General features: G+C 36.9%; 1 protein-coding gene across 3 annotated transcripts in view; it reads right to left on the reverse strand.

Annotated features, from left to right (window-relative positions):
• AKAP7 (A-kinase anchoring protein 7) overlaps positions 1 to 15999 on the reverse strand; it is a 155112-nt gene that overhangs the window by 138775 nt on the left and 338 nt on the right. For 2 of the 3 annotated variants that reach the window (XM_046005973.1, XM_046005974.1), the window contains exons 2-3: positions 14573 to 14614; positions 10331 to 10462 (exon numbers count right to left, since the gene is read on the reverse strand). In XM_046005973.1, the coding sequence (XP_045861929.1) occupies positions 10331 to 10462; positions 14573 to 14614 (174 nt within the window). The remainder of the gene's footprint in view (positions 1 to 10330; positions 10463 to 14572; positions 14615 to 15999) is intronic. The other variant, XM_046005975.1, reaches the window with a different exon arrangement.

Here is a 15999-nt window from a genome sequence, read left to right on the forward strand (position 1 = left end):
AAGGGAATGAAGTGGAATAAAATGGAGAACATAAGAGAATACCATGGAGGAGGACAGAATACAAGTAGTATAGTCAGTACATTGCTAATGTCAGATATAAGTACTGTTCCATGAAGTTCAAGGTTTCTGCATACACATGTGTACTGGGTGGCAATGTAAAATGTATCCTTAGTGTGAACTAAGACACTGAATCATTTCTGCTGTATTTTACTCAATATAAACAGACTTAAAAACATGGTATTTAAGAGACCACGAGGCTTTTAGCATTTTAAGTTGTTTTATACGTTATCTATTTAAAATTAAAATGTTCTTCCTGTAACAACTTGTTTTTGCCATTTCAAACATTCCATAAGTCCATTTTACAGACATCCAGAGAAGGAAAATCAATCGTGGAAGATAATAGTTATAATTATATTAAAAACTCTTAACAATTATTGTATTGGGGCTCTTGGGTGGCTCAGTCTGTTGAGCTCTGCCTTTGGCTCAGGTCATGATCCCAGGGTCCTGGGATTGAGCCCCCCAGGGACTCAATCCCTTGCTCCGTGGGGAGCCTGCCTCTCCCTCTGTTGCTCCCCCTGTTTATATTCTCAAATTAATTTATTTGTTAATTAATTTTAAAAAACAACTCTGGTATCATGAGAATGACATAGTGTAAAATCCCAATTCAAAATACAACCTCTTAAGAACAAACAAATCTCTTGGTAAAAATAAAGATGTAGAGGGATTTTCTAAATTCCCTTAGCTTTCTCTAATCTTATCCATAACTATTTAAGTTTCTTTTCAATTGGATTAGCTAAAATTTTCTTTTGTGGGGTGCCTGGCTGGCTCAGTTGGTATAATTTGCTATTGTTCTTTTAATTTACTTTATATGAAAATAATAATGAGCAAAGTATTCATGCAATTATCTATTTTACAAATAAAAATATTAAAGATCAGTGATCACAAAAACAAAACACAGAATGCTTTGGCCATGTGCCCTGGATCTTTCACTGGCTTGAAGCTCATAACCTCATCTCATAAATTTAGTTTATTACACTGTTAATTTTCATAATGATTTCAGTAACCATTTCAATGTGCTCTAATTCATCTGGTCTTGTCAATAAAGGCTACCATTTTCTGATCCATGCATTTGTTTTTTATCCAAAGCACATGTCATTTAATGCAAATTATCTAATTTTTCCTTAAGTTTTATTCCTTCAAAAAAACTCACAAGAATGAATTATGGGAGAAATTAATTAGGTAGTCCATCTGTTATTGTGGGCTGATTGTTTTCACATTTCCTCTTAGCCAAGAGACTGGGAACAAACTAGATTCTTTGTTTTGATAATCTTCTCTTTTTTTCTTGTTCTGTAAACAATCAAAATCTTTGAAGTAATCATTCTTAAAACTCCTGAATTTGTGACTTACAATATTACCTATCCATTTCATATCATTATATTCTTATTGAGTAATCTTTAGCAAATTACTAAAACTTTTTTAAAAAGTTTTACCTCCCTCATTTTCTCTGAGGATTAAATAAGAAAATATAAAGCAGTCAGCAATATGCTGAAAGCATTCAATAATGTTATTATAAAATATTGCTCTCAAGATGAAAATTTGTTTAAGTATTCAATTTAGCAAGTACACTCAGGTAAAAAATTGGGGTAGGAGTAATAGAAGTGTACATGTATTAAGTTGAATCCACTCAACTCCTGAAATAGCAATAATTATTATGCTAACTTTATAGACAATAAAATTGAACTTAGACACTTGCTCAAAGGACACAATAAGAAAGTGAAGGAGCATGGCGCTGGGAAAACTAGACACCCACATGCAAAAGAATGAAATTGGACCACTTTCTCATACTATACACAAAAATAAACTCAACTGGACTAAAGACCTAAATGTAAGACCTGAAAACATAAAACTGAAAGAAAACACGGGCAGTAACCTCTTTGGCACTGGCTTTAGCAACATTTTTCTAGATGCCTCCTCAGGCAAGGGAATCAAAAGCAAAAATAAACTATTGGGATCACAGAAAAATAAGAAGTTTTTGTAGAGCAAAGGAAACCATCAACAAATGAAAAAATCAACCCACTGAATGGAAGAAGATATCCGCAAATGATATATCCAGTAAGGGGTTAATACCCAAAATATACAATGAACAACTCAAGTCCAACAACAACAACAAAAAAATTAAAACATGGGCAGAGGACCTAAAGAGACATTTTTCCAAAGACAAACAGGTGGCCAACAGACATGAAAGGATGCTCATCATCACTATCAGGAAACTACACATCAAAACAACAATGAGATATCACCTCACACCTGTCAGAAGGGTTAGAATCAAAATGGCAAAAAATAAGAAGTGTTGGCAAGGATGTGGAGAAAAAGGATCCCTCGTGCACTGTTGGTAGGAATGTAGATTAGTGCAACCACTGTGTAAAAGAGTAGGGAGGCTCCTTAAAAATTTAAAAATAGAAAGACCATTCAATCCACATGCAGAAGAATAAAGAGGGTTTATCTACTAGAGGGTGTTTATCCAAAGAAAATGAAAATGCTAATTCAAAAATATATGCACCCCTATGTTTATAGCAGCATTATTTACAATAGCAAAGATATGAAAACAACCCAAGTGTCCATGGATACCTGAATGGATAAAAAAGATGTTATATATATATATGACGGAATATTACTCAGCCCTATAAAAGAATGAGATCTTGTCATGTGCAACCACATGGATGGACCTAGAGGATATTATGCTAAGTGAAATAAGTCAGACAGAGAAAGACAAATGATTTTACTTACATGCATAATATAAAAAAACAAACGAACAAAGAAACAAAGGGAAAACAGACTCTTAAATACAGAGAACAAACTAATGCTTGCCAGAGGGAAGGGGAGATGGGTGAAACAGATAAACGTGATTAGGATGTACAAACTTCCAGTATAAAATAAATGAGTCATGGAGTTGAAAAGTACAGCATAGGACATAGAGTCAAAATATTGTAATTACGTTGTATGGTAACAGATGGTGACTACAGGTACCGTGATGAGCACAGAATAATGTACAGAATTGTTCAATCTGTATGTTGTACACATGAAAGTAATATAATGTTGTATGTTAATTATAGTCCCCCAAAATTTAAGTCTATTTATTTATTTAAGTAAACTCTACATCCAATCTGGAGCTTGAACTCACAACCCTAAGATCAAGGGTCATATGCTCTTTCAACTGATCCAGCCAGAAGACCCTAAAAAAAATCTTTTTAAGAGAAAGTGTAAAACCCTGACAGTCTGACCCCACAGCCGTAGCTATAACCACCACAGTTCAACACTATTAGGAACAACGTCAGTAGACAGGATCAAAAAGGAATAAGTTTATCTAGCTCTCTATTTACTGAATCAGTGAAGCTTACATCTTTAAAAGCAAGTTTTTAAGCACATTTACAAACTCTAATTGTATTTTTTCTTTTCCAGGTTTTTCTCTTTTTTTAATATTTTATTTATGTATTTGCAAGAGAGAGAGAGAATGAGAGAAAGAGAGTATGAGAGGGAAGAGGTCAGAGGGAGAAGCAGACTCCCGCCGAGCAGGCAGCCCGATGTGGGACTCAAATCTGGGGACTCCAGAATCATGACCTGAGCTGAAGGCAGTTGCTTAACCAACTGAGCCACCCAGAAATCCCCCATTTTTTTTCTTTTCAAATTTTTACTTATTTAACTCGTTGGTTAACACACAGTACAATTTGGTTTCCGGAATAGAATTCAGGAATTCATTACTTACATAGAACATCCAGTGCTCTTCGTAGTAAGTACCCTCCTTAACATCCATCATCCATCTAGCCCATCCTCCACTCACCTCCCTTCATCAATCCTCAGTTTGTTCTCTATAGTTAAGTCTCTGGGGCGCCTGGGTGGCTCAGTCACTTAAGCGTCTGACTCAGTGTTAGTTCAGGTCCTGATCTCAGGGTCCTGGGATTGAGCCTCACTTGGGCTCCCTGCTCAGCTGCGAGTCTGCTAGTCCCTCTGCCCCTCCTCCTGCTTGTGTGCTCTCTCTTTCTCTCTCTCTCAAATAAATATTTTAAAAATTTGTCTCTTTTATAGTTTGCCTCCTTCTCTTTTTTCTTCTCCCATATGTTCATCTGTTTTGCTTCTTAAATTCCCCATATGAGTGGAATCATATTCATCTTCCTTTTTTAAAGATTTTATTTATTCATTTGACAGAGAGAGACACAGTGAGAGAGGGAACACAAGCAGGGGAGTGGAAAAGGAGAAGCAGGGAGCTGAGTATTCATCTTTCTCTGATTTCTTTCAATTAGCATAATACACTGTAGTTCCATCCACATCATTACAAATGGCAAGATTTCATTCTTTTGATGGTTGAGTAATATTCCATTATGTATGTATGTGTGTATACATATTTATATGTATATATATACACGTGTGTATATATATATACACGTGTGTATATATATATACACGTGTATATATATACACACACACACATCACACCTTCTTTATCCATTCCATTCCATAACCATTCATAAGATGATGGACATTTGGATTCTTTCCACAGTTTGGCTAATTGTGTTTTTTCATAAGAAGAATAAAAAGTATTCATAAAATTTGAAAATTAGAGAAAGGAACAAAATTACTCATAAACCCACTATATTAACACAACCACTAGGAATTCTGGTGACAGATCACATAAAGTATTTATGCAATTTTAAACAAACAACCATACTCCCCCCCCCCCAATTTTTCACTTTGTATTTTAGGTAGGAAATATTTCTTGTAGGATAGTTTTCAGAAAAATTCTTTTCATAACGTGATTTAAGGCACTAGTCTAACTGGTTCACTCACTTGCTAATCTTTGACATGTGGGATATTTTTCCTAATATTTTTACTATTTTTTTTAAAGATTTCATTTATTTATTTGACAGACAGATATCACAAGTAGGCAGAAAGGCAGGCAGAGAGAGAGAAGGAAGCAGGCTCCCCGCTTAGCAGAGAGCCCGATGCGGGGCTCGATCCCAGGACACTGGGATCATGACCTGAGCCGAAGGCAGAGGCTTTAACCCACCGAGCCACCCAGGCGCCCCTATTCTTACTATTTAAAAGACGCTATGACACATATATTTATGAATAATTTTTTTCTGCATGTAAGACTGTCTTTACATTGGGAATCTCTGAGTGGGTCTATCCCACATCTGAACATTCCTGGAAACCCCAACAAACTCCATTCTAAAAGGACTTAAAAAGTACATCATCACAAGCAATGTGGACATGACATTAAAATCACTGAGTATTGTTTTGAAAAGATGATAATCTGATAAGTTACAATCATACTTTAATGTGGACCCTTTAATACTTCTGAGGTTGGATAACTCTCCATATATTTATGTACTGACTGATTGTGATCTTCTACCTCCTTTACCCAGCACCAAGAGTGCCTGCTACACAGCAAATACCAGTACACGTATGTTGAACGAAAAATGTATTCATTGGGCTTTTCCAATTTTTTATTTGTTTTCCTGTGTGTGTATACACATGTTTTTAAAGGAAAAGATATAAAACCTTTGTATTGAGCCAAGTATTTGCCTTAAGCCCCTTCATAAAAATTTGGATTATATATTTCATGCTTCCCCAGAGATGACATAGAATATAATTTACCTTTTTTTTTTTTAAGATTTTATTTATTTATTTGGCAGAGAGAGACACAGTGAGAGCGGGAACACAGGCAGGGGGAGTAGGACAGGGAAAAGCAGGGTTCCTACCGAGCAGGGACCCCGATACGGGGCTTGATCCCAGGACCCTGAGATCATGAACTGAGGCAAAGGCAGAGGCTTAACCCACTGAGCCACCCAGGCGCCCTAATTTACCTTTTTTTAAGTTTATTTTAATAGTAATCTTTACACCCAACAAAGGCATCAGACCCATGACCCTGAGATCAGAGTCACATGCTCTTCTAACTGAGCCAGTCAGGCACCCCCATTTTATCCTTTTTTAAAATTGATTCCGGAGGGGTGCCTGGCTAGCTCAGTAGGTAGAGCATGCAACTCCTGATCTTGGGGGTCATGGATTCAAGCCCCACGTTGGGTATAGAGATTACTTAAAAAAAAAAAAAAGAAGAAGAAGCAGGGGCGCCTGGGTGGTTCAGTTGGTTAAGCATTCAACTCTTGATTTCAAACTTCAAGTCATTATCTCAGGGTTATGAGTCTGAGCCCTGCATCAAGGACCACATTTAGCAGGAATCTGCTTGAGATAATCTCACCCTTTCCCTCTGCCCCTCCCCCTACACATACATGTATACTCTCTCCCTCAAATAAATCTTTAAAAAAAAAAAGGTTGAAACTGACTCTGGATAATCACTTATTATACCAGATATTGAGATTCAATCTTTATTTGATACATTTTTCTATAAAAAAAAATCTTTCAGGGAAAGGTAGGTTTCAGTTGATATTTTAAAATACTTAAGAGTTAAAGTATTTTTTAAAATGCAACTTAATGGTATTAGCTAATAAATAAGTAAAAAAATGATAATCTTCCACATTTTAAAAATCTCCAATAATTACGTTAGAATTCTATATGAGGTAAAATAAGAATTATATGATATAAGACCTGAATTCCACATATATGACTAAAAAAAAAAAAATCACTCAAATACTTTATTTTCTATCTTGACTTAAATGTGGCATGATCATTATCAAGACAATGATTCTCTGGAGAGAACTGAGTCAATTAAACTAAAGTTCTCCACAGGTTTATTCTCCACCGGAAGCACACTGAGCTATTCCCACCAGCAGGAGAATGACTCTTCATTGTAGACTCTCATTCAATGTTCAGAGGCAAGACTAACAGCAAATCTAAGCATTTCTCTGGATGACTGGCTGGGTTTCTAACCAACTGACCAATGCCCCTTCCACCTTGTGAAAAGAACAGACCCATCCCGGCCCAGGTCAACAACTCATTAACATTACACTTTCCCCCAAAACATGTACAACCTATTGAGCCAGAACATGTGGTTCAGGTTGTATGGCTTCTTCAACATTTCAAAGAGATTTTCTTTCATGCACAAATTTGGATATTTTATTTCCAGTGTGTCCATTTATATTCCAGTATATATAATTCTAATATAATATATTTAATTCAACATAATATTCTAATACATTTTATATTCTTTTTTTTTTTAAGTAGGCTCCATGCCCAGCATGGAGTCCAATGCAGGGTTTGAACTCCCAACCCTGATATCAAGACCTGAGCTGAGATTAAGAGTCAGACGCTTAACTGTATGAGCCAGCCAGGCGCCCCAAATACATTTTATATTCTAACAAATAATTCTATAATATAGTCTCTTCTCAAAAAGAAAACTAACAAAAAATGCAAAGACCCATTTCAACCAGCCAGACCACACCTAATCATGATGTAGCACCCACAATGAAGGTAACACAGTTGGCAATTAAGACACTCGGAACCAAGCATTGGGGAGGAGTTTTCTTACTGGCAAGGCTTCTCCTTCCCACGACGTTCTTGTTAGCACGACTTTCCTCATCACTCTGCCAGCGTTTCTATCAGCAAGAATTTCTTGGCAGTTAACTCACAATTTCCACCCACCAAAGGAAACTGAAAGAACCAAAGGCAACAACCAGCAACTTGAGAATTTTAAGGTTGTTGTCTACCACAGTCCAGTAAATTGATTAAATTTCCGTGTTACTAAATGTAAGAGAAAGCCACATTAAGTCCATTCAAGCCACAGACCAGTTCTCCTGTGTTTTGGATACAAACACTGTATCTAAAGTTTAAAGGTTGACAACAAAACTCCCAGTTTTTGGAGTGCCTGGGTGGCTCCGTGGGTTAAGCCTTTGACTTCAGCTCAGGTTATGATCTCAGGGTCCTGGGATGGAGCCCCGTGTCGGACTCTCTGTTCAGCAGGGAACCTGCTTCCCCCTCTCTCTCTGCCTGCCTCTCAGCCTACTTGTTGTGATCTCTCTCTCTGTCAAATAAATAAAACCCTTAAAAGTAAGAATCCTTAAAAAAAAAAAAAAAGCTCCTAGTTTCTGTGCATTCCTATAAAAATCTCATTTCACAAAAGCTAGTTAGTAGTTTCTAGCTGGCAAAAAATTTTAGTATTTGTTTCTCGTGTCTTAATAAATGCTATTGCAAAAATGAGTCAGAACAAGTTGTCCCCAAATAACTAACAGATATATTTCAAAGCTTTTGTAAATAGCATTTGTGCATTATTTTACATTTTAATTGCCCTCTTACACACATTACCTCCTCTCATCTGAGGTAAACAGGAGAAACAGGAGGAACTTACCCACAGGTTCATAGTTGAAAAGCCCAGCTCATAGAGTTTAAGCGTCCAAGGTTACACGAGTAGAAAATGAAATAACCAAAACTCAGAACACAAGTCTTCTGTTTCTCTCATACCACATTGACTATAAGTTGGAGCTTAGAATTTGAAATCTGTCTTCCCACAAAAATAATATTGTACATCGTGGTTTGGAGTCTAGACTAATCCACAAAGACTCTTATTCACAAAGACTGAACTACTGGGGCGCCTGGGTGGCTCAGTTGGTTAAGCGACTGTCTTTGGCTCAGGCCATGATCCTGGAATCCTAGGATCAGGTCCTGCATTGGGCTCCTTGCTCAGTAGGGAGTTTGCTTCCCCCTCTGACACTGCCCCCTCTCACACTCTCGCTCTCACTCATTCTATCTCTCAAATAAATAAATAAAATCTTAAAAAAAGAAAAAAAGACTCAACTATGGAAAAGTAGTATACTATACAGCGAGAAATGGATTTGCGCAGACTGACCTGAGCCTGACTTACACAGATAATACCTCTTTAGTAATAAATATAACCTATACTACAGAGAAGAGATCCTATTTGTATACACGGTTGGCCAATCTTCCTAATGCTCATCCTCTGAAGCAGCAGTTAGACCATTCAGAGCAGGAAAGGAGTGCAAAGCCACAAACACACCCACTTCCTTCTTCCTGGTTGTAGTAGCCATTGTCTGTCCTCACCAGAGGAGTTATAATACAGCAGCTTCGGAAATAGTATGTGCTCTCTGGGGTTCTTGGGGTAGCTTGCCATCAATCCCAAGTAGAAGCGGTCTGTTCAAATAGATAAGTTCTGCATCAGGTATGTCAAGTCCCAAGTACCTAGGGCTGGCACGGTGAACAAGCTGACCGCTTGTTTCAGCCTAACTTACTTAAGAGCATTCCAATGGGAATGATTCATATTGGAATGGGGCTCAGAGGCGGGAAGGGTGGATGGGAAAGGCCCATCATAGGCATGAAGTAAAATTCTTCTTTATTTTACACCCAAATTAGAGAAAGTAATGAAATCAGAAAGAAGTGATTGTGTTTGATAGATATATTCATTTTATGTGCTCAAAATAAAAGAATCTGTACTTTTTTCATCATTCCATAGAAAATTCAGAGGATTAGTTAAGTACAAGGACAGTTAAGAGGAAAAAACCTTGGAGAGCTCATACTTATCTGCCAGGCATTTACTCTTATCAAACCTCCAGGAAGGCTTCTAGCACACCCACCACCCCACATTCAGGCTAAATGCCTCTTTGATACATCCTTTCCCCATGGAAGCCTACAGCACCATGTACAGCCTTTGTCTCCAGAGATCATAGCTGTTCAAAGGACTAATGAATCAGAAATCACAGATTATATAAGCAATTCTTTCCTTTAAAAAATAGATTTTTTTGAGAGAGCACAGGTGTGAAAAGTGGGAGAGGGGCAGATGGCGAGGGAGAGACAGAATCTCAAGCCAACTCCACCCTGAGAGCTGACCCAAAGGGGGGCTTGATCCCACAACCCCTGAGATCATGACCTGAGCCAAAACCAGGAGTCTGACGCAATCGCGTAAATTTACCTAATTAACTTCTTGAGTCTCATCTTTTTCTTAGAAATGAAGAGATAGAACTAATTTTTTTTTCAAACGACCGCCAGGCTTTATTGCTCAAAATGCAAGCTAAACACTGAGAGTAAATGAGGACCCCAAAAAGATGGAGTCTAGATCCATGGAGGCAGGAGTGGGACCTGGAGGCCCAGCCAGCCCAGCCCCTTCTGCCACCTGGACTAGATGTTCCTTGTAAGACAGTACCCCACACTGGGGGAGACTGAACTAATTTCTTATGGCTCCTCCAGTTATAGAACCCAGTCAAGATAAAACTTTTTTCAAATCATAGCAAGGTTCTTCCTAAGACTGCAAAGTAAGTGGCACAGAGCATACAGTCAGTAAACATTTGTAGAATACATTAGTGTTTTTCCCTGTTTTCTGTTCACAAGTAACCTGAATAATAGGCACATCTGTCTCATTTCCAGTACTTACTTCCACAATCGTCTTTAATATCTATAGTGGCAAATGGCATGTCTATCAGAGAATCCATAGCATTAGCTTCAAATTCTTCTGACGTTTCCTTTTCTCTTGATACATTTTCATACTCACTGGAATTTATTCCTCCTTAATCAAAAAGAAAAATATATTATTTACTTTTTAAAATTATATCCTAAACTAAAACAAGTCAACTGAATTCTATATAAATTAACATCTGTTGAGAAATGATACTTCTATTCAAATATATTATAAAGCTATACAAACATTATTTATACCATATTCTACATTTTTATAATGTACTTTTATGTTAAACAGCTTTAATAATTTTCTGAAGCACAGTATTCAACTTGGGATTAGATGAACACTGAGTTAATCAACAATCCCTAAGAATTTTTATAGCTATATTTTGTTAATTCTAAAACTATATTTTTTCCACATACTTTTTAAAAACCAATCAACAAAGTTTTGTCAATCTCCTTTACATTTTTAACAATATCACATATATGTTTTCATTTGTACAAGTTCTGACCTTTATTTTTTTCAATAAAGACTTAAATTTCTTCCCTCCATTATTAATATTGGAAATTCATGGCTCTAAATATGCATGGTTCTAAATACGCTTTCGTAGAAAGTCAATGATTAAAAAGCGAAATATTTTACAGTTTCCCTGATAGCCCTCCTAAGGACGTTTGCTAATATTAAAGCTGTATTTCAATTTTGGCCTTTGTTTTCTAGTTATGGGAGGAACAGTCACATACCTTGGGTGGAGGTTAAGGGGACAAGGATGTCTGTTTAAACTGATAAAATTAATTACTAAATGTATCAGTAGGTGGTCATCCCAGTACCATTATTTTCCATGCTTTTATTGACAGAACATAATTATTGTCTAAACTAGGACTGAACAAAATCTTGGGATAATTGTATAATTTTTACTCTATGTATTTACTAAGACTAATTTACCATTAAAGATATTAATGAAGTCATAAAATTCCTTCTGTTGTAACCCTCTATTTTCAAACATAATACCTAAAAATTACATTCCATTAAGAATATGGCTTACAACATACAACACAGTAACTACCATGAAAGGTAACCGTTAACATGTATATCAAAAAAACCTAAATTTTTATTGCCATTTGAGTGATCTCAACTATTCTCACACACACAAACACCACACAAACACACACAAATATATTTTCTAGATAAAAGCAAGAAAAAAACAACAAAAAGATTCATATATCAATTAGTCATGTTCCATACCAAAACAAGCCAAAAAAGTAACAGTATATTCTTATAATGATACTATTTATCAAGTTTGTTTATCAAGTATGAGTGCCTGGCACACAAGTGTTCAACAAATATTAGTTTACTATGAGCCTAATCACAGAATTACAACTACTTGAAATATGTGAGAACAAGTAAATGTTTCTATTTTTATGTTTGCACTGAAAAATATAAATGCAGTTTATACCTAAACAAAAATTTTAATACTAAATATGTATCTTGTACTTCAGGCACTTGTAGCTATTCATAAAGAATCAACACCGATCTTTAGAACCTTTCAAAGCTTACACCTTTGAAACTTACACTTGAAAAGGTAGCAACAAAGAGTATTTAGCCAGTTAAATATGCACAAAGCTGAATGAAAATCAGAACAAAATAAAATAACCCCAACTGCTGTTTTTCTCTATTGTATTCTTAATCTAAGAACTTATTACTAAGTGCTGAAGATTAATGCACAGCATGGTTACTGTAATTAATACTGTACTATACACCTGAAAGTAGACCTTAAGCATTCTCACCAAAAAAAATAAAATAAAATAACTATGTGAGGTGATGGATGTCAATTAACTGTGATAATCATCTCACAACATATACTTATATAAAGTCATCACACTGTATACTTTTAATATATACAATTTTATTTGTCAATTGCATCTCAATAAAACTGGAGGGAAAAAAAGAACTCAGTGATACGAAACTGGCCCATTACCACTGACATTTCAATTGGAGCTCTAAAGTCCCTGTGCCCCTCAGGAACATACTGGGCTCTTGGCAATACATGGAATGGCCTAAGAGGCTGACTTCTGTGAAGGCAAAAGGGAGACCTGAATGGCATGATGAATTAAATTTTGTCATTTTTTAAATGAAAAAAAGTTATTAAAATACTTTTAGTTTATCTTGAGCTCCATTAACCCATAGTTAGAGAACAAGCGCTAGGTGGGTCACTCTAGCTATGTCAAAAGCAGAATCAATGAAGGGGCAAAGGTCATTGGTGACAACAGTGGCATCAGAATAATGATGCAAGGCAAGATGCCTGTTGTAACAGAAAGAGTTTGGTACCAGAAATTAGGAGACAGATATGTTAGTGTTGCGTGCTGCACAACATCTCACCAACTGTGATCCCAGGCAATTCATATGAACTCTCCAGGCCCCACTCCCTATCTCCTCTCCTAGATGACATCGTTGTTCTAGCTGAAAAATTCTAAATCCTGGCTTCACTTTAGAATCATCTGGGGCTTTCTAAAATTACCAGTGTCTGGGTCCCACTCCAAGTCAATCAAATTGGAATCTCTGGATATCAGGTCAGCTACTGGTATTTTCTTGAAGCCTCTCAGGGTGATTCTAATGTACAAAGGAAGTCCGAAAATCACTGCTCCCAAAGATCCCCTTTCATGTCTTCCATACCTTGATTCTTCACCAGACCAAGAGATTATATTAACAGTTGAGAATAATCAACTTAAAAGTAAAAACTCAGATCAGATGTTTCTTGCTAGGGAAAACTTTCCTGATCCCCAGCTCAGAGCTAAGTGAGATAATCCCATCTCCTTCCCAGGACCTAGTGCTTCCTCCAGTCACAGCACAAACACCTGTTGTGGGTGTCCATTTGTCAGTCTTCTCCATCAGACACTAAGTTAAAGTGATCATATAATTTACCACCCAATCTGGGACATTTCTCAAGAGGAAAGGGGCCTTCCATAACTACACCCCCACTGATAAGTATGGTCCCCTATTCTAAGCTCCTTAAGTGCCACATCTTATCTTCATTTGGTTCCTCAATGCCCAGTACCGTTCAGCTCCCAGGTGGTGATCAGTACATTTGCACTGAATAAGCACACATTTGAGACTGGTTAATAATCACTCAAGTTACACTGCAGTACAGCTATCTCAATCCCCAAAAAAACTAATTCCTGGTGTTTTAAATGGCAGCTTCAGCACATCACAGATTCTCATGTTCACAGGACGATGAAGATAAGGTACTACTATTCCATTTGACATAAAAAATTAAAAGTGAAGTGTACTAGTACTTGCTCAGTATCATTCTCCCTCTTGTGAAATAAAGCATATATAAACTTTGAATATAATGTTACGTCAAAATCAATAGTCTAGAACTTAAAATACAAATTTTGTTCCATGAAACTACAGACTAATAGAAACAATTTTTATAGATATGAATTACTAACTCAGAAAAAAAGAGAATGTCACTTCAAAATAACTCTTCAAAAAATTGCTGGTCATTCTCCAGAGCAATGTTTCTCAATAGAGTTCAAACCTGGAACCCTTCCTCCAGGTCTCTAAGCTCCAATGTTTGGGCAAAGGTGACAGACACAACTTAAAGACATCCATCGTAACTACACTTTCTTTCTACAGAAGCTGGAAGTATTTTGCTTTTGAAAAACTGCCTTAAAATAACTGAGTCTTAAATAAAGCATTTAAACCATAAAATGGTCATATTGAGTACTTAAAATGTGGTCCAACTATAGTCAAAATAAAATTCTATCTTTTGCATAACTCCCAATAAAACAACAGCTAACACTTGAGCATGTAGTAACACTGAGCAGAGCTGGAAAGCACTTTATGATTCATTTAATCCATACAACCATGCTATCAGGGAAGTACTATTACTGATTTTACAGACTAGCCAATTAAGTAACTTGCCCAAGGTTATAGCTAAGTTTGGGTTTGAAATTTGCATCCTGTCACTCTACTGTGGAAACTTCTTTTTCTGGCAACACAACCCACTGCCTCTCAACATACGTAGTTTATGAAACGTAAACTGAGGGAATCCTTTCAAAAACACACTATGGCAATAGGTCAGGAGCTATGAAAATGTTCTTCTTACTAATATATCTGCATCTATCACATATATTGACCTAGACTCACCACAGCTTTGTTTAAAGAAAAGTGGAACAACTTAAAGGCCCAATAACAGGGAAATAAATAAAGCATACTCACTCTGATGACAACTACGAATAATGGCTATGAAGACTGTGGCAACTGAAAAAAGTTTATAACAAATACTTACTTTTCAAAACGCAAATACAATACTGCGTATCTTTTGTCATTACAGTTATATAGACAAAGCCTAAAAGATATCAATTATTTCTGAATGCTGATGTAGCTGAATTCGATATATTTGTAGTTTTCCTCATTTCGCTATTCAAATATTTGAAATAGAATATTACTTTCATAAAAAGAATTAATGCGTGCATTTAAAACATATTATAAAAGCGTACATTAAGTATACAGTCATATTCAAATATATGTGCACCAGCAAATGACTTTATTAAAGACAGGCCAACAGACAAAAAAAAAGGACAGTTTTGTCTTTTGTCACACAAAATGCAAACTTCCTATTTGGATAACAATTGAGGCTTAAGTAAGACTCTTCTGTTCACTCTACTAGGTATATCTGGTAGGTATATTCTCCAAGAACCAATGGAGAGGGTCACTGCCACCCATGCTAGTGCGGGCTTAGCCACTAAAAATAGTAGCATCTCACATCTAGGTTAAGTGTTGCGCTCTGTGATAATCAACAAGTCAGCTCTGGTTTCCTCTTCATAGAAAAAGAACAAAAAATACAATCCACTACTAGAAAAAAAAGGACAAAATAAGTTAATACTGGGTGAAAAGCGATATAGGAAGGCAGTAAACTCCAAAAACATCTTAAAGTTTGCCAACCAAGTATGAGTAGGGAAAAAGACCCAGATAATGCTACCAGTATCCTGAACTCAAGGCCACACACGAAGCACAGAGCCAGGATGCGGGTCTCCTTTCTCCCTGATAATCCCCCACCCACTCTGTACGCCCTCCCCAACCACCCACAAGTCTTCATCATTCGTTCCCATAATGATTGTACACATATTTCTATTCGTTAGCGGCTATCATGTAATACATAGCAACATTTTTTAGGCTCTCTTTGTATGCATTTATACTACAAAAAGTCTCGCAGATGAGCGTCTTTTCCCTAATTGGTTTTTTGGTCCCTTTCACCCCAAGCCCAACCCCTCAGTAGCTCTACCCACATAGTTCCATTCACAGTAATGCTGACCTAAGCTGGAAATGAATTATGGGCCCTCCTACAGATTTGGCGCCAGTTTAAAAGAGGTCATTTCCACACCTAGAATAAAATTCTAGACGAAACAGCGCGGTGGTTCAGATCTTTAAGATCTGGGACAGACCATGAAAACCGAGATTGTTCTGGGTTTCGTTGACCACACAAACACCATGGTGGGGGGGCCCTGAAACTAGAAGTGAAGGTCACAAGATCAGAAAGGGGGAAACAAAAGTGAAACTTGGAGCAGGTTTGCACCCTGGCCTCCCGCCACACCAAAAGCGCGCGCGCCGGAACGCGGGGCTCCGGGCAGACCCGAGCACGCCTC

The sequence above is a fragment of the Meles meles genome, chromosome 5 (assembly GCF_922984935.1).
Source record: "Meles meles chromosome 5, mMelMel3.1 paternal haplotype, whole genome shotgun sequence".
NCBI classification, from domain to species: Eukaryota; Metazoa; Chordata; class Mammalia; order Carnivora; family Mustelidae; genus Meles; species Meles meles.